The following is a 20,305-nucleotide window of genomic DNA, read 5'->3' as shown; positions in this document are numbered from 1 at the left end:
CGTAATTGTTGAAATATAAACTGTGAACGTTTTTGATGAGCGCAGAATAGTGTCCCTAAAATCCAAACGGTGAGCAGTATCATTACTCATTGATATTACCCAGTCATAAAGCGCCCCAGCAACTACACACATAACCGAGGGGAAATTGCTCTCTAGAAACCTAACACAGGGAGCTTTGGTTTAGTTTAGTGACTTTCTGCCTACAGAAGTGCTTCAATCAGGCCTGAATTAGTTGCCTGAAAATATTTATATATACTAACTTAATTGCTGACATCTGGGGACACGGCAACATCACCATACTGGAGTACATAAGGTCCAATGAAACAATAAACAGTAATGCAGCGTCCACACGGCGGTGTGTGTTGAAGCTTGCCGGTGGGCGTGTCTGAAACTCGACCAACAACCAATCACATTAATCTCCCACCCCGGACCCACAAGCACGCGGTTTGATTGGTTAGAGCTTGTACTGGCACATGATTTGATTGGCTGACGTTCAAAAGTTGAACATTGCTCAACTTTTGAAGCGAGCAACGCGAGCAAAGCGAAGCTCCCACAATGCAGTTCGGCAAAGTGTGACGTCATCCCATTCAAAGTGAATGGGCAGAAGCGTTGAAGCTTCAACGCACGCCGCCGTGTGGACGGGCCGTAAGGGCAGTCAGATAACCACACAGGTTGTCAAGAAATCACAATGAACTGAAATAAAGGGTATACAAATGTAAAACGATACACTAATGCGTTATCATCCATCATAAATAGGTGGTTTATGTTATATGTTCACATCTTTTTTTAATTTAATTACGCTTTTGGTTTGTATCCTAAACTAAACTCACATTAAGCTTTTTTGGAAATAGTCTCAAAAGGGACTACTTTCCTAAAAAGGGCTCAAACACCTAAACAACTTCAGGAAATGTATCTCTGAAAAAGCCTAACCACTAAAGTCACTTGGCCTTAATTTGAGAGACCAAAAATATCTAGTAACAGATTCGTCAACAGAAAGCAACTCTTTATCAACCATAATCCAATCCCAACTTGGATGTCACAACTACTTGGGCAAACATGTCCAGACGCATCAAGCTGGAACTTAAAGTAAAGCCCATGACCTCATGAGTCATGACTGCAGTCTAACATTTCATAAACCCCAGATAACCCTGCTTTGAGTACAAATGCAAGACAATTCTATACTGCCCCTATGAGAAATGTGATACCAAAGACTTTCAAGTTTGTATGACATCAACTTCTAAATCAGAGTTGTGAAACAGCTGTTCAGCCAAGTTTGTTCTTAATGGTTTCTGGTTGTTATAGACAGGGACGGGTGAGAAGGGTTTGATTGGTAATCTGGGACTGTCAACATTGCTAAAGAACTGGCTCACAAGTGGACTTAAATGCTCAAGTAGTGTATCATTTCTTGACATTTGAAGGTAAGCTGGTTGCAAAGATCAGAGCCTCGGGTGCAGGCGCATATGCTCGAGCCTTGAAAGGTGGGAAACTTTCTCTAAGCCTCTTGATGTAGGCCGGTCTACAGTGACACCTGCAACAGAAACAAGCCCATGTTGACAAGGCTTGTCCCAAAGACGCCTTTCCCATCATTCTTCCTCTTTCTGTCTTCCAAATAGAGGGTAATTATATCTGCCAGAATGAAACGCAGAATGAAGACGTGCAATAAATCAAAAAAGGACTCGCGGCTTTCTTCTTAACCTAAAGACGTATCGTCCCCGATTCCCAGCCAACACTTTGACATCGAAAGGAAATTCAATTAATCATCATCAAAAGAGGGACGCTATCTGTAAAAGAGGGGGTTGAAAGAGGGATGTGTTAGTAAACAGCGCCCTACACAAACTCTTCTGAGTAAAAATAATGAGGGAGAAGAAGAAAGTGATTAAGAATGCAGCATCACTTATTTAGCTAATCATTGGCAGAGGCAGAACAGAGAGACTCATATGAAGACCTCAGTGCCAAGATATACACATGAAACACAAATAAGGGTGACAGAAACATTAGTAAAACATAGAACAATGGTAAAGAATAGACAGACATATGATGTGTGCATTCAGAGAGATAAAGCCTGCTCTGGTTCTTTCCATCTGAACATGTAAATGATAAGATTACCGAGTCTTCAAAAAGGGAAAAATCAAGTCATTTATTCTTGTCGGTTTTAAGTGGTGCTACTATCTTTACCTTAGGAGGTACAGTAGGTTGGTATAAAGCTCATCACTTGCAAGTATGCACTAAATACTCCCTTACGCCTCCTTTTTTGTCTACAATAAATGAGATTGATGAGCTTGCTACCGTGTAATGCCACATAAGAGACTTCACACACATTTAAACACATTACATCCTACAGTGAAGACCACCATAGCACCATATCTGCCTCTTTTCACATTAGCAGCTAGCAACTGAAAGTAACAACTAATAAAACATATACAAAGTGAGAATTACAATCATAAGCCAGCTCAACAAAAGCAACACAATTGCTATCAGAGGAGCCAAAAAATGAAAAGATCCCATTTTAAATGTTTGGATCTAAATCAAAAATGAAGCTAAGAGTTGAGATACAAAAATACTCATATTTAAATACATTCACAGTGGGGGGTGTTTTAGCGTCCTTGAGTTGGTTTTATAATTTAGTGACGCAAGGCTTTTGAACATTTCGCACAATATAATATAAATATTTTGGAGATATTACCCACCAATATTTATACAATGATAAATCCGACTACATCCAACTCACAATCAACACCTCAGGGGTTTAATCTCGCTCTCATCCTCTCTACTAAAACATGCTACTTTATTAAAGTGTCACAAATCGAATGCTGTGTCTACAGAAAACAGAAAGGGAAATTAAAAGAGACACACTATGGACAAAAACATGGAAATAACAAAACAATTGTAGTTAAAAAATAATAGAATGTCATCAAAAAACATAATGAAGAAAAATACCCATTATTCTCATATTGTGTCTTGCTCGGTGAGATTACATTTACACCTCGGAAAAGCGCAATTACTCTTCCAAAGATTAAAGAAAAAACTAATCACAAACTTGGCAACTTATTTCCCCAAACGCCTCAGCTTTAATTAAAAAGAAAGAGTTCATTGATGGATGATTTAGTCCTCCTGGTGAGTTGAGCACAAGTCAGGTTTGTGTGCAGAACATCCCAATAAAGTAAAAACAGTTTCAGTCTTTCTTTAACTTAAGTGTTTTCTGTCCACAATAGCCTTAAAGTTAGTGGGGTGAAAAGTTCAGCTACAGCACCAAGAAGTGTGACTACACTTATTGCACTTCACAGTGGAAGCATCCTGATAATGCCATTTTAATCAAGGCGATTTGCATTTGAAGTGGCTGACTTTTTGTTAACATAATGTGCTGGTAGATTTTAATTTGATCATTTCTGAAGTGTTTAGCAAAACTTTACAACAGCTTATTATCTGCAAAACATGCTTTTAACATCAATTCTGAAGGACTTTTTAGCCTGTGTGCTGAGGATTTCAGTACAAAATAAACCTGAAAAAGCACGATTCACCGCAATCCATAAAAGGTGCAGACATCAAAGTCTAAGATGAGTAAACAGACAGACAAGAGACACTCCCCAGCCCCGTCTCCAATGGTACCTGTGAGGGGTTTAGAGTTGCAGTCCTTTCCTCCGTGGGGACTTGATCCAGTGCCACTTACAGAACCCTCGTAGCTAATGCAGTCATAACAAAGCAGAGCTGTTCAAGGATAAAAAGACAAATATAAAGAGAGAAGGGGCGATGAAAAATCGAGTCATGGGTTGCTGATTTTCTGTTGTTATATCAGTTAAAAGGCTTTGCTTTTTTCATAATTTGGGGTGCACTATTTATATTCCAAAGCCGTTTTCTTTCCAGGAACAGCCCTGTTTGATGTTATGGCTGTGTTAGCCATGCTGAAGCTCTAAAACCACAGTGACTACCTGCACCTACATGCACCTGCACCATGCCCCCCTGAGCAGAATCATCTTAGCTTAAACAGGCAGCCATTGGATCAAAACAGCAAACAGAAGACTGGACACCTGCAAGAGGACTTAGCTGGTGCTTTGACAGAGGCAGAGAAAAAGAAGCGTTAGCAGGGAGTGTAAAAGCAGCAGCAGCAGAACCCTCACAACCTGACAGAAGCCAAAATTGAATTTGTTAGCGCTGGGAAAGCAGACACCTGGGTTAGTAAAGCAGAAAGTAAACTGTGTTAAAAGCTTGAAATTGAAAAAAGGCAACCCTTACAGAAATGCAGTCATCGCTAACATGAATCAGTTTACACGGTTATATTCACTGTCTAAGCTTCTGACAACAGTACTTATTGTATGTAAAAGGAAGAGCTGAAGGAGTTTGCAACTATTTAAACTATACATGTGTTTTGATTGGGATTTAAAAAGCTTGTTATCTGTATGTTTCAAGAACAAATTGCTCCTGTTATGTGTATGCATTATGAGCAAAGAGTGTGTGATTTTCTACGGTCATTTTGTTTTAGCTACTTCTCCTTAAGCCCAATTTCCCGCTGGAGAAATAAAGTATTTATATGATTTGGTTTCTTGTGTCATATATTATGTTCGTGGTTATTTTCGTACCTGCAAAAGCTTTGGAAATCCTCTCCTTCTTCCACTCCCAAGGCTGGTCGTACTCCTCGGGGGGTCGCTCGTCATCCTGGGGCAGCCGGCTCTCTCTGGGGCAGCGCACGTCCGGGTCAGAGTCCCCCCCGTTCTCCGCCGGCTCGTACGGCGTGTCGTACAGGGGCAGCTGCCGCACCGATCCTTCCTTATTTCCTCGCCCCCCAGATCGTATTTCTACAAACAAGGAGAAAGACTGGTCGTTAATGCTGGGTTTCTGTAATAAAACTTTATAGATGAAATGGCTCCAAGGGGCAGAACACCGTCAGCATGTGAGAAAGGAAGATTTATGACGGTAGATGCACTTACAGAACACTAAAGCAACACATTTTGAAAAGCCTGACTTGCACATTTCTTGTAGCATTTGATGAATGTTTGGTGATATTTCAACTGATTCGACAAAGGAGCCCTAATGCCCAGAGATCCAGATACTTGCATGCTCGCTGTTCTGTAACTAAATGAACAGCCAATGACAGTTGTCAGGCTAAAGTGCACTAATAGCATTGCGTATCTTAAAATGAGACAGCAGCTGTAATCCAAGCAAAAATGTCACTTATGTTATGGCTGGTAATGAACATTTCCAGGCATCGCAGAATAAACTGAAGAAGGTCAAAAGGGAGACACAACGTTTATAAACTATTAAATTGCAATTTTTTCGGCTAATTTATTTTGCTGAGGAAATTAAGTGTCCACTAAAATTGTCCAAAAATGGCCAAGTGTTGAGCTGCATCAATGAAAAGTGAACGTGGACTGGGAACATGGACTGGATGCCTCACAATCAAACTATAGCCTAAATAAATACAACAACAAATAGCAAGGGATTTCAAATCTTGACAATGACATGGGACTAAAAGGTCCAAAGTAAAAGGTACAAAGCCTTTCAGTAATATAAATGGATGTTGGGCATCTCTCACCCTCATTTTATTTCTCAAATCCCCAACCAGCAACTGAAAGACATATCTATTCTACATGTTGGTTGGATGTTCGAGTGGTAGAGAAGGGGCTTCTTACATGAAGTGAATGATGGTGACAGTTTGCTGTTGCTGAACTGGTGACAGAAGCGAAAGGCAGAAGTGAGTGTTGAAATAAAGGGGAGAAGACGGGGGGCCTGCAGGGCTGAGCACCTGCAAAAGCACATAATGTAACCCCCCCAAGTACAGGACAATCACACAACAGCCTGGCCCCGGGCGGCACGTGCCTGCTGAGTCAGAACAGAGATGAAGAGAAAGCGCTTTATGTTAACCTTGTTCCCACCCCAAAAATATGAACATCGTACTAAACATTCAAAGTCTCTAGCTGTTGAATATACATTCTCACCTGTCATGTTAGTAGTATTAATATGTTCAAGATATCAAATCAAGATAAACTAACTTATTTTACGATAGCATCAAAAAGTGTCCCAAATCACCAAGTTCCTCAGTGTTAATAATCTAGTTTGGGAACTATGATACATTATGAAACATTACAAGTGAACACTGAGTATCATTCATCTTGCTGTATCAACAATCTGCAGTTATACAATATGTATGTATTAATTTAGTGGGCAATACATACTGAATGAGTATATATTTTGCAGTTTGAACATAGGTATACTTAAGCCCTCAAGATGGACAATTTCCTCAAACCTTTACAAACCAAAGACGGAGGTTAGAGATCTCCTCTACTGTATTACTATCTAATATATTCAACTCAAAAGCTTGAAGTACAACCTCTCTGAAGCAGCTACTTAGCAGCGTGTGCCACTCATCCAAAGATGGACTGCAGGAGAGGACTCGCAGTGCCAGAACAGAAGTTATTAGACGAAAAAGCTACTTGTATCTTAAAGTGACGAGGACTTCACCAACCAAAGTCTACAAAAGGGAACGAGGGCATAATGACATTCACCTTGAGAAATCCTCACACCATGCTGAAAGGCTCCTCAGTACATGCACCTTGCAAATGTCCACATCTCTAGTTTGTGTATATTTGGACTTAATGTCACCTTTGTACTGTAAACATAATAAGAAATCCTGAATAAGAAAGACTGGCTTGAGGGATGCCTGGTCGCTGTATGAGATATTTAATGTCATACAGCAGCCAAGCTTATCTAGAACATTTTCAAAGAGGCTATGAAAATCATAATTCAGAGAACTTAAATCACATTAAAAGATGTTTGAAAATGTCAAACTGTTGCCTGCATATGATTTCCTACATATATAATACGGAACAATGGACTCACTAATGTGTAATATGTGAATGTATTAATGTTGTTGTATTCATGTTCTGCTGACTTAAACTAAGATGCATGCTTAGGAGTAGAAATAGACCTGATTCCTGATAAAGCACTGTGCCCTTGAAAACTTTCCTCGTCTTCATTTCCCTCCTCCCCTCTCCCCTTACTCATACAAAGTTGTTAGCAGTTTGCACCCATCCTCCTGGGCCACATGAAGCTGTTAGTGGCCAGCACCTCCATAGAGTAATGCAATGTGAAGCGAATGAAATATTATGCCACAGAACTGCATAATTGCCTCTTAGCCCAAGGGAGCTCTAGCGGGAAAATGAGCAATGCGTTGAGCCTAATGGAGCTACCCGCTGGTGGTGGTGGAGGCAGAGGGGTGGAGTGAAGTGGGGTTGCCAGGTTCCGTATCTCAGCGTAATCCCGCAACTCACACTCTCTGATCCAGCAGTTAAAAGAGTTGGTATTACGAGATTCTGGCATGATTAGGCGCTACCTCCCCCGCAGAATAACAAATAGCTCTGGAAGAGGCTGAATGAAGTGAAGGATTGCTGCCAGAAGATGTCAAATGATAGTGGGATGGGAGGAGGGCCTTACTGGTGGTGCTGGTGGGTAAACCTTTTGGGAAGAACCCTTTAATAGGAGGCATGTTGCCTTCGATAAAATGCTGCGGTGGGTTGAGACCCCATGCTAGCTCCTTGGAATGAGGCACGCGTGTGCAGATAGGAGCCTTGTCGACTTCTTAGCACCGTCTTTTTACATTTCTTTCATCCTCCCTTCCTTCCTTGTTTCCTTCCTCCTTTTCTCTGTCAGCTCCTGTTAAGGCCTGCTTGGTAAACTGGGCGGGGATACATCTGTCTAGGTAAATTACAGTGATTGGCATGACAGTGGGGTTGCATGTTGCAACACAGCTGCAGTCTATCTTCTGTGTTTGACCTCTACCCTCTGTTCAGGGTCAGAGGGCAGACACCACACCCTCCCCCTCCCCGGATGTCAGAGTTCCTGTCCAGATGCTGCACTTCCTCTCTAATACCATTTGCCAACCCCTTCATTCATACCCCCAAAAGCTGGAGGTATTTAATTGAATGTCCCAGTATTTTTACAAGGTGAAGAAAAGGAGATATTTCAAGACCATTTATGCAGCCAGAAAAGCTGTTGCTCCAAAGTGTATTTCAAGAAACAATTAAACATCCAGAAAGTGTGCCACACTCCACTAGGCTTCAACAGTCATGGCGCAGCAGCAGCAGCAGCAGCAGCACTGACCACAACCATCTGTTTAGTGCCACTAGAAAATATGTGTTTGTGGGGGAATAGTAGAGCATACTGCTGTAAAACCAAACATCTGCATTGGAGTTACAAACCGTTTTTCCCTAATGAGAAAAGACACGGATACTGGCTTTCATAAAGATTCAACTGTAAAGCAGCAGCGGGTTGAATATAAGCTCCCACGAAATCAGAAGCAGTGAGGAGAAGCTCTGAAAGTGACAGATCCAGTCTTTGTTATCATCTTTCTTTCTGGTTCATGAACTAGAGAGATGTATCCTATAGGAGAGAAAAGAAAATGTCCATGCATTGAATCCAGGGGGGTTACTGTCCCACTTACTACAAGATGTAAGATGAAGCCTTCTGGGCATATGATCATGGCAGAGCGGGGGTAGAAAGATAGCTCTGGATTAAATCAAAAACATTAACAGCAACCAACAAGGCAGCCGCATCCTGCTGCACATAAAGGACTGACCCATCCATTTGCCCTCAGCGTCCAGACCACTCCGATTCCTTCTCCATTATGGCCAACAAGTGATTGCATTTGAAAGAAAGTATCAAACAAAGTGTGCTTTTATTGCCTGGCTTAAGCTTCAAATATGTAAAGGGAAAACACATTTATCTGCCTCTGTGGTTGAATGCCACCCACTCCTACTGAGCCAGAGAGAAATTGCAGCTGCAAGCGCTTGCAGACACACAGGGAATATCTGGATTTGATTGAGGGGATCTTCTGTGCACTACTGAAGGATTAAATGCGATTGACTTTACACCCCAGGAAAACAATAGCCAGAAAATATCCAGGCCTCAAGGATTTGCTCTGCCTGTTCCTCCCCTGCTCAGTCACTCACACAATCTAAAGCTGTGTATTGTCACTTCAGAGAGCGCGGCTATCAACAAGTTGGATCTTCATCTGAAGATAATTTAAAAAAGGGAAAAGGGTCAAGGAGTATAGTGTACATTAAAGTGCAACTATCAATGTCTATAAACTTTAAAGTAAAGACTTAAGATAAATGCATTGGGATCTTTTTTTCTGATTCACACGGATTGAAATGTTCAAGAAAAAAATGACTTGAACCATAAATAGCAATATGATGATTTGGCAGTATTTTTGCATTATTAAAATGTCTTCTTAAATTTGTAGAATACGATTTGTAGACCGGGACCAATAAACTGTATTTTGTAATATTTCTTCCATTAACAAAATATAACAATATTACATTTTTACAATAATTGTTTAGCCCTATATTAAAAGCATTAATAACTGAACTCCTGCCTTGCCGCTGAGCTCCTCATTAATAGTGTTGTAGTAACCTTAGCTATGTGTGACTGTTTGAAGCTTGTTCCATGACAAAGCCACATGTTAAAGCAAGCTGCAGGGTTGATTAACAAAGCCGCTGCAGAGGCTCATATGCGGCAGTGAGACTTTTTTTATAGCTTTGATTCATTCTGTGTGATGGCCCAGGTCTGTGAAGAGTGAGCCGAGTCAAACTCAGTCAGTGGTTTGAGCCGTATCGGGGGGGCCACCCACAGGTATTGTGTGTCAGTCTGAGATTCTGGCTGACAAGTGAAGGTGTTTGCTCCTTGACCCGTGGCGGCCTGCCATTGAGTGGCTTTCTGCGTAGTGACTGGAGCCGAGAGGAGGCTTTCTGCGCACGCTATCCTCCACAGACCACTGGGAGAATAGTAACAATAAGCAAAGACAAAACAGGCCTGTCAGCTTTGTGCTCAAATCTCGCTCCAATTTTGATTTCATTTTCACGTCTCGTGTGTTATGAAGGAACAAAAGCAGCAAAGACAAAAGGAATGAATTAGCATGTGTGCTTTTGACATACGCCTGCATAATTTAGATATTCCTTATTTGATATTTAGAGACAATTTGTACGAAGTCTGCAATTGCAGCTTAGATTTTTTGACACGCTCCTGTCTTTCTGTCACAGGTTTGTCCATCTGCAAGCGTGTGTGTGTGTGTGTGTGTGTGTGTGTGTGTGTGTGTGTGTGTGTGTGTGTGTGTGTGTGTGTGTGTGTGTGTGTGTGTGTCTGTCAGTGAGCTGCTGCTTCTCCATCAGCCTCCTGCAGACAGAACAAAAGCAGCCACGTTGTTTGTTCTCTCCGTCTCCCTCTTCCTCCTGGCTCACACTGTGCCAAGCTCTCGTTGGGTACTGGGTACACTGCGAGGTCTCTGCCTGCCTGTCTGTCACATTCACACACGTATTCGAATACTTTTGGGAAGCCTGGGAGCCAAAGCTCAGACAGTCTATTCATGCTTGGCCCAGACAGGAGAATATTTTGGTCTTGTGGAACTATTTTTGGTTTGTGCTTTCTTAAAAAATGCTGTTTCTATTTCAGCTGGAAGCCGTCGTTCGACACATAACAGATGTTGAAAGGCGCTTTTAGGCAGACTCAGAGAGCCGGGTCTTAATTTCAAACAAGCAACAAAAACATATCAATTTGCTCAAAGACAGGATATAGAAACTAATTTAAAGCCAGTTACACGTACTATCCTAGTAAATGCATGTCTGTATGGGTCTGTGCACTCGTGTTTGAGTAAATCTGCTGTTCTCCCAGATGTCCTGGGGGAACAGAAGCTGAAGGGTGTCTTCCTCAATATGCTGACATGTATACAGATTCATTCCCTTACTGGAGCAGGAGTAAGCCTAAAGAGATGACTTAAAAAAACAAATAAAAAAACAAACAAGAAGGAGGCGGCTGATGACGGAAGTAAGCCAGACAAAGTAACAGAGACACAGAGAGAGAGGAAGAGAGAGGAGCGTCGGAGGAGACTGCAGGGAGACAAAGAGCGACATGGAGTGAATCGAAAAAGGGAAGGGAAAGATGGAAAATTAGAGACAGGCAGGTGATGCAAGTTTGTCACTGAGGGAGAAATAAACAAAGACATTGTGACAGGAAGTCGAGGGGAGTGAAGGGAAGAGAGAGGGGGAGAAACAGACACACAAGGAGAGTGGCAAGAATAATAACTATGCACAGCAGTGAAGGGTTCTCCGTATCCAGCAGATAATGAACACACATCAGTGGAAAGCTCACTTCTGAGGAAGATAACTGTTACTTATGAGGGGCAGGACTAGCAGACCAATACGTGTAGTCCACTTTATTAAATTAAAGGGATGCTTCCAAAGTATTGGGTCATGTTGCAACACTTCAGTGAAGCCTTATTGGTTCTTTGTGTGATAACTTCTTGTATCTCATCCCTTTAGTATGCGTAAAGCCACGCTAAACGTATGTACACATCAATTATCTTTAAGACTGTGTGTAAGCATGGTTCTTTAAAAAGGAAATGCCCAAATTAGAATGCTAATATGCTAACATGTTTACCATCTTAGTTCATGTTCGCCAGCTGTCATCCAAATAGCATGTGCGAGGCGTTAGTTGTGCATTTACTTTGGTATAAACCTAAGTATGTGATCCTGGCACATAGTTGAAAGGTCAGGAGAACAATGTTTTTACAATTTGTACTCTTGGGAGCTTGAATGTCTATATCAAATGTCCTAGAAAATAGATCAAAGATTCAACATAATCAAGTATATAGATGTTTCACAGGGTAAGAGAACGATTTGACCTGCTGTCAGGGGATCACTAAAATCCTTTCAATCAATTCTCGAGGGAACTTGCATATCCCGTACCAAATGTCATGGCAATCCATCACATAGTTGTAGCGATATTTGACTGATGTCGACCAGGGGACCACCCCTCCCTTGAGAATGCCACTAGCTATAAACAGGACTTTTCAGAAAGGTATGAGGTAAGAAAGAAAAAGTTGGGATATCATTTATTTTCCTGTTATCATTGATAGGATTGCTAATTAACAAAGTCAGACATCCTGTAATGAGTGATTAACTGGATTTACTGTTTAACGGAGAATGATGTAATGCCCTTGAGAGGTCCCCTGTGATTTGATGCTGTCTGGCTGTGTAACACTGGCAATGCTTCACCTATGCAAATGCCTTTCCACTGCAGCGCCCCTGCATGGACGGTGGCATCGATCCTATGCGGGGCACACTCGCAATTACAGCTCGTTAGGATTGAGGTGAAAGCTCATTAATAGGAGATGAATGAGGACAGCTGCTTGGAAAGGTGCCCGTCTACCTACATGAATCACAAAATAGTCCTGCCTCGCAGCTAACTTTCGCAACTCTGTAGAGAACAACAAAGAGACGAGCAGTAGATCAACACGAAGACAAGGCGACATAAGTACAGAGGCGATTAGTCATTCACCGCTGCCGTCAATTGCACTGCAGAAATAGAAATGCAATTTGGACGACAGTCAAACACAGAAGCTGGAATCTTTACTCGACACGCTGTGTGGAAGACTTAATGTGAAGCAGTGACTGTTGGATGCAGAGGGTCCTAGTGCCTTGTGGGAGTGGAGCTATTTTTCTGCAGGCTGTGGTTCTGAGCTGCGGCTATTGTTCCTGTGCTGAGATAAGACTGGCGGTGGATTAGAGGAGAGTGCAACCAGAGTTCAGGTTGTGAATGGTTGCTGGAAGGGGAACACAGCATGGGAATGGGATTGGTTCTGGGAAGGGAACTGGGAAGAGGAGAGGAGATAAACAGAGGCGAGGAGAAAGGAAAGGAAGCACGAGTGAGCCGTGCCAGTGAGTGCCTCTTGTCCTGATGCCTAATCTGCGTGTGTGGTCGCAGAGGAGGGGGTTCTGATGACACGTGGATGTGGCTATGATGAATAGTCACTTCATGCCCCCACCCCATAGGGGGCAATAGCCCATTAATGGTGATAGGCCTTCGGCAAAGAACCACTTGCACCCCCACCACTTCGCTGCTTCAACCTTCAACTGACTCACTCACTCACTATCCCTCAGGGGGAGTAAAGACTACTCTTCTCTGTGGGGAAGAGAATTGAGAAAGATATGACATTGCGCCAATTTGTAGCACAAGTGGAGCGCTGTAAGAGATTTGGAATTATGCAGACATCGGTCAGACGGAGGTCATGTCTGTATGAAGTCACAGTGACTATAGATATTTGTATGTTAGATTTTAATCTGCAGTGTCTTGGTTAATATGTTAAAGGGCCTTATAAGGTTTTTTGGGGGGGGGTTACCTTTCCTGCAGTGTGTTATACAGTATAGATTGTTATGCATGTAAATGGTTTGCAAAGTCTAAAAGCTTCTCTCCCACACAATGGTATTTGGAATCTTTCAGTATGAGCGCAACATCATCCTGGTGCTGGATCTCCAACGATTTCTCTCAACAGCCATCTGCAAAGCTAAGACTCAAACAAAGCCCCCACACAGCTGTACACTTTAATAGGCGTCGTACTGAGTGGGGAAGAGTCTGATACTTTTAAGTCTATCCATCTTTTAAGTCGCTTTTCCTTATTGTCAGATAATCTGATAATCTCTCCCTGCAGCACAACAATGTAGACAGAAGCCGCAGCCGAGAAATCTGAGGGAAATTAAGTTCCATCACCTCCACGCTGAGCAGAGCTGACAGTCACTCTGCTCTCCTTGGGCTGCCTTTCATTAGCAGGGATGGATGCGTGCTCAAACGCTGACATGTTTTACTCACAAACTAGGTTAAAACCGAGGACAGCGGCAAATCCTTTTTTGTGGCAACATTACACAACCTGAACTGTGTATGACCTCAGTTTTACTATTTCCTCTACGCCAGCATGTCTAATCTCTCGAGACTCTTAGAAATACACCCTAAGAGCACTTACAAAATAAAGCATGATCATACTATTCCTGAACTTCAAAGCCATGGCTCATTATAAAGCATAACAAGAGGGTGAAACTGCAGCAAATTAGAGAAAAATAGTGTAACTAGTTCAACAGCGTAAGAAACGGTTGCATCTTAGAGCTAAAAGGTAACAGATAGGAAGGTGCTTGTTATTGATTTGTTCCCTTTATCGGAGAAGGCTACTTATGTTGGAGCAGCTTTGTGACCCGTTTACAAATCCTTCCAGTCCACAGGGCGTGCATGTCCTCGGGGAATCGTGCATTATAGGGCTTTAGCAATGCTAATAGTTCCATAGCAGTGACCTCACTCTCTGTTTTGACCTTCAGATTAGAGCAGGTTTTCAGGTAGGCGGTCCCCAGATGACTGTACGGGCAGTAGGTAAATACAGTAAGGGTGGATTACCACTGTAAACTGCTAACAGTGTTTACACGACTGTGTGTGACCTGATCGCTGTCACCTGGAGTCTGAGCGAACAAAACCCAACATGACCGCAAATAGATTAAACAATGGGAACTCTGACACCAACTCATACCACAGGAGAGGTCGAGCCTCAGCTGGCTGTTTCACAAAGGTGTTGTTGGGTCAGTGAGCAACAGATTTGTTGCCAAACATCTCAAGTATCATTTGATTAATGTCTGCTTTTGCAAAATATGGCATTCAAATGTTTTAAATGGTAACTATGTGTTTCCTCAAATGGTGCTCAAAATATTTAAAACACTGGAAATTATTTATGGGAGTAGAGTTATATAATGGATAGAGTTAAAGGTGGGGTAGGTCATTTTGAGAAACCGGCTCGAGATACACTTTTTGTTATATTCCATGGAATGCTCGTAACATCCCGATAGCAATGAATACATTAAATGCTTTGACAATAAATCCATTAAAAATATCATCTGTGGAAGCCGTGGCGCTGTAAAAAGCACGACCAATCATCTGTGCCGGCCCGGCTAAAGTAACTGGATGGCCTACCTGCCTGTCAGCCTTCCATCTGTGCACAAACTTATCTCGTGCCCTCATTGGTCATGTGCGCGTTCGTGTGTGCTGGAGGAGGGGCTCTGTAAGGAAGTGGCAGATTTTTTCCGGCTGTGTATTTTCAAATTCGAGCGCACTCGAGCTGGTTTCTCCAAAATTACCTAACCCACTTTTAAAACTGCAATATACATTATATAAAATATCACCATATTTTTTATCAATACCTCGATAATGACATTGCAACAATATGTTAGGGTTGAGTATTGGTGCATTCATAACATATTTACACAGTGGCAATTAATACATTATCATCAGTAATGACGATGATGCCTTAAAAAACATGAAGACAACACTATTGCAATATCATGATAATATGATCCATATATAATATAATACCAACATATGGACCAGCCTAAATGAAGGATATACATGTTTGAAAACCAAGCATTTCTCTGGTGCTAGATTATGCTTTTGTTCCCGTCTTTGACACAATATATACCTCAATGCAGGCAATCTAAGATCGGCCTATACAAATTGTAGTCTAGTTTAGAATATGAAGCTAGACAAGACTCCAACTCAATATTGTGAGACTGGATAAAGTTAATTTGTTTTGCATGTTTTATGGGATGTACTACATTGCTCAATGTCTGACATCCACTGCATCCAGTCATACTCTCAGATATGAGATGCTGCAATTGACCACAGTCTAATTAAAACCTACTGAACAAATGTCTGGATCTCGCTTGAGGCTGTTTCGTTGTTTACACCAGCTTATCACCATCTGCACAAAAGGCTGAGTATGCATACTGATAAATATGATACACTTCACCTCTCTGCTGCTCTGTCTAAACAATATCTGCCCACTCTGGTCCCTGTTTTGTACCCGGTGACCAATAGTCTGAAGTGCTGGTGTGTGTGTGTGTGTGTGTGTGTGTGTGTGTGTGTGTGTGTGTGTGTTTCTGCAGTATGTCCTCTTCAGCCTCCATTACATAAGACAGCCCGGAGAGAAGCTTATTGAGTCCAGTCAGACCTCTCAGCTCTGTCCAAGCTGATTCAATCTGACAGCGCATAGAGAGCGGTGCAGGGGAGGCAGATGAAATATGACCTACCCGCAACTTTACAAACAAAACTAAAAAAAGCAGACATAACAGGAAAGCTACTGATACTCAGAGAAGTGAAGTAAACATATACTGTATGCATCTGCTATGTAACCAAAGCAGATTAGTCTTAAAAACATCATGACATTAGACGGAGATGTTAATGTCGGTGAAGAAAATAAAAAGTCCTTATGTGTCCTCCCCTGATTTGTCTAACCCACATGCCCACCAGTTGGCAGAGATATGCCAACCAAGCTCCATGCAGGTGCAGTTTAGTGCGAACCAGTACAGAGACAGACGGGAAGAACGAACACAGAGTAGCAGATGGTCATTTGCATTATTTTCTTCCGCACCAATGTGTCTCTGAGGACATGGGAGATATGCAGGGTATTGAGTTCAAGCTCAACGCTGAAGAAATAGAAAAAAACCATAATGCAGGTTAGAAAAACCTTTACGTTCAGTATTTTTAGCATGTTTTGAACTACTTCAACAAGAAAAATCAACATAAGAACTGTTGTTGCAAATGGTTCCGCATCTTATTTTTCTTGGAAATAAACTCCCATGCTGAATATTATATTATACCATTTGTTCTCTGGCTATGAACATGTCATACATACTGCAGAAGGTCCATGAGAGGCATGTATTGCATTTAGTTTTTATTAAACCTTTCATCTTGTCATTCAATTCATATTATTTTCTTACATTTTCTTACCCCTGACATTTCATTGCTCTCATAAGCTATTTGATTGATTTGTCACACGGTATCAGAATCAAGATCCCTTGTTGGCATTTAAGTCAATATTTGACAACACGGCATGGGAAGATGCATCATTTTTACATGGGCTGCGTTTCTGAGATGTCTTCAGTATTTCACATGGCTCAGTGTTAATCAAAGGTCTTTAAAATGCATGGGGAGGGCTTACATATCAATACTGCTGAGCACCTTTCCCTAAGGAGTAAACAAGACACAACACTAGCAAAAAGAAAGGATGTCGCTTCGATTGTCAGGAATACGTTTATACTCTGTTGCGAATGTATGTTGTTGTTTGGCCAACTGAGGCTGATATACGAGTGAACTACTTAACATTGACGCGTGCTTACGGTGGAATATCAAACAAGAGAGAACACAAATCCCGCTTTCATGGCAGCATATAACAAACATCTCTTTAGTTTCCCCCCGAATGAACTTCCTAATTTAAATATTTTTCAAATTTGCTTTATGCAGACTCTACAAAGAGCTGTCCAATAAAGGCAAACTCATTTTCCTTAATGAATCAACCACACAGCAAAACTCCAAAAGACTGAACAATGAATGCAAATTGTCCCCAAGGGTGCCCTGTAGAAAATGAGCTCTTGTAAACAAAACTGATTACCCAGGAAAAAACAAGCTGCAATGTAAACCTTGACTAAGCTAGTTCTATTGCTGCCTAATGAGCAAAGCCTTTAGCACCTCCCGCTGCACTGCCATTCTTACACGGGAGGTTACATATGGCAGTTGATACACTGCAGGAGCACGACTGGTTTAGAGACTGCTGATTGATGGTTCGTGGAATTAGCCTTAAAGATTTTTGGCGTATTCCACAGTGACCTCGGATCAAAGTACCGATTTGCCAATATTTGCTTGTAATAGAAAAGCCATTGGAATTAGCATATTTAATTTTGAAGGCAGGATGTCTGTGATTGCTTCTGGCCATATGACATATCTGCAACCAAATTCTGATTACTGTCTTCTCTTTCTTTAACAGTGCTTATTTACACTATCGCTCCCTTTGGATAATATTACATAGAAATAGGTCATAACTTGTTACATATTAGGTACATCTTTTTTAACTCGTATTTGTCACCTATATGAAAATGTTAACACTTGCACTAGTAATTATTGTCATAAGACAGCTACTTAATATGTATATGATTGTGTTAAGCAAAGTGGTCCTTCAACCAATAGGGATTGCACAATCTCAGGATTAAGTAGCCAATACCAGTTCAATAATAATAAAAAACACTTTTTCTAATGTACTTCAACATGGATTCCTCTACAATCCTACAATTTCCATACTGCCATTTAAAAATGGGCCATCATTTCCTGACTAATTTATATTTACACTTCAAATAACTCAATTTTACAACATTACATTGAACAAATCATGATAATGCTTTAACTAACTGAATAGAGCTTGAATACACCATAACAACAATATGGAAACTCTGCTACTACGAGCTAACAGCTATAAATAACTAGCTTTCCACCGGCTGTATTCAGTTTTGTTGTTCAAAATGTAATAGTAAAATGTTAAGTCTTAAAAACAAATCCCTGCAGGAAAGACAAACAGATGCCTTCATTAGTCTCATAGCTGAACAATGATTACACCGTAATACTACTATGTCAGTGTCTGCTGGGCAAGGCCGCATACCTGAGTTTTATGACGCCTCTATGTTGGCCGGGCCCCAGACATGTGGCTGCAGCGCGCCACGTGGGCTTCTCCACTAACAGCAGTCGCTAGGGAAACTCTGCCAAACATCCGTCAGCCTTTTATAGCCCAAGCCCGAAAGAAAACAAAAAAAACACTGCAAGAAAACTACGACTTTGTGAGAGATCTCTGCCAGCCCAGAATTTCAGGAAAGTCAGAGTCACTGTTGCAGGACAGTCATAAACATCTGACTGGAATCTTGTTTGGGAGTTGCACGGAAATGTCCCATAGAGTATCTTTGGACCAAGCATTTAAAAAGTCAATTTCAATCCCATAAAAACACTCTTGCCATTAACAATGTATGATGCTGAGTGAGTAATCTTTGCCTCATCCCCTTCCCGGATCCAATAACTTGCCTCTGCCATTGTGGAAAGAAGAATTGCAGTACAAAGTTGATAAGAGTTCCCAGCTATGGGTCAACTCCTCCTGATGTAGCAGCCGTGGTTGATGTGGCAATATAAGTCAAAATAACTTGCTTAATAGTCATTAACTCATGACCATGCAGTTTCAAAATGAAGAAAATGTATCAGGAAATCTACTTTTTGATGATTTTAAAGACAAACCCAGAAAGAAAAGATAAACAAAATGACCCAAACGAGGTAGGTGAACAAGCAGTGGTGATGTGCCCAACGAGGCTTCCATCTCTCACTGTATCCGCTGTTTCCCTCAGGAGTGTAATCATCCTCCATGTGGTCTGGCTGCATCCTTCAACCCCAGCAGGAATGCCTTCCTCAATGCCAAACCCTCTTTCATAAAATGTGGATGCAAGCGAAACCCAACGAGGCTGACCGTTGAGCGGGATGAAGCTCATTCTGTCACTAAGGCAGAGAGCGTGTTATCACAGGGTTATGAGCAGCTGTCGAGCGTGTTTCGTAAAGGAATGCCAGTGTTGATTCAAGCCATCTCCCTCTACACGTCATGCTATACGAAAAGGAGAACCACACCACCCATTTTCTACCATAATTATTCACATACACACAAAGAGACGCGCACATATTAAAAACTCCACCTCTTAGAATAAAACCATCCATTACTGAGGTCTAAAATACCACGCAGGGCCTCACAAGGATACATATATGCTGCTGGCCTGGTATAGAGCTGGTGAGAGAACCAGCAAATGGAAGGTTTCTGGATTCCTCCCCCAGCTGTGTGGGTGACTACACTCAAACAAATCTCTGTTAACGAAAGGTCAGCCGGCTCACACACTAATATTAGGCCTGTAGTAACATGTGAGGGCACACATGACTGGCATAAATGTCCGTACAATACACAAGGTGCATACCAGGGACAGACAACCGTTCACACACCCATGGAGGTACGTCATGCTGTCGCCGCACCCCCCTCCAGTCCTTACAGTATGCCAAGGGTGGGCTGACAAGACCCATCCCGCTCAGAGCTGCTAACACATTCTTGCACCTGCTGCCTCCCTCAAGACGGCTGCTCATCCGCTCTCTTCAGGGAGCACACACACTGGATTCCATACTGGTGAGGTGGGTGAATGTGGAACAGTCATAATCTCTCAGCTACGCGCAGTTGTGCCGTTAACCTCTGACAAGTGTAATTCTAACTCCGGTTCTCAGTTTTCTCCAATGAATAAAACATAGGAGTAAGGATAAGGAGTCTCTAAGGAGCTGACAGGAAATTAGGTACGAGGAAATGTTCAGTGTGTGTGTGTGTGTGTGTGTGTGTGTGTGTGTGTGTGTGTGTGTGTGTGTGTGTGTGTGTGTGTTTGGTGTGTTCTCTGTGTGTGTGTTTGGTGTGTTCTCTGTGTGTGTGTGTCTGAATGTAAGACACTTTTGATGTATGCTGAGTGGGAGTTTGGAGTCCATACCATGTGTCTGTAATACTATGTGTGTGTGTGGTGTGGTGTGGTGTGGTGTGTGTGTGTGTGTGTGTGTGTGTGTGTGTGGTGTGTGTGTGTGTGTGTGTGTGTGTGTGCGCGCGCAGTGAGCCAGTCAGAGACGCACT

The 20,305-nt window shown here is 42.0% G+C and overlaps 1 protein-coding gene across 4 annotated transcripts in view; it reads right to left on the bottom strand.

Moving 5' to 3' along the window:
• The window catches only part of LOC117549173 (SH2 domain-containing adapter protein F-like), a 99,337-nt gene that overhangs the window by 21,506 nt on the left and 57,526 nt on the right, over positions 1 to 20,305 (bottom strand). For 2 of the 4 annotated variants that reach the window (XM_034220826.1, XM_034220828.1), the window contains exons 3-4: positions 4,575 to 4,790; positions 3,607 to 3,705 (exon numbers count right to left, since the gene is read on the bottom strand). In XM_034220826.1, the coding sequence (XP_034076717.1) occupies positions 3,607 to 3,705; positions 4,575 to 4,790 (315 nt within the window). The remainder of the gene's footprint in view (positions 1 to 3,606; positions 3,706 to 4,574; positions 4,791 to 20,305) is intronic. The other 2 variants (XM_034220827.1, XM_034220829.1) reach the window with 1 other exon arrangement.

This window comes from Gymnodraco acuticeps, unplaced genomic scaffold (genome assembly GCF_902827175.1).
Source record: "Gymnodraco acuticeps unplaced genomic scaffold, fGymAcu1.1, whole genome shotgun sequence".
In the NCBI taxonomy this organism is placed as follows: domain Eukaryota; kingdom Metazoa; phylum Chordata; class Actinopteri; order Perciformes; family Bathydraconidae; genus Gymnodraco; species Gymnodraco acuticeps.
The sequence above is the reverse complement of the archived record's forward strand: the minus strand, read 5'-3'. Positions and strand labels throughout refer to the sequence as shown.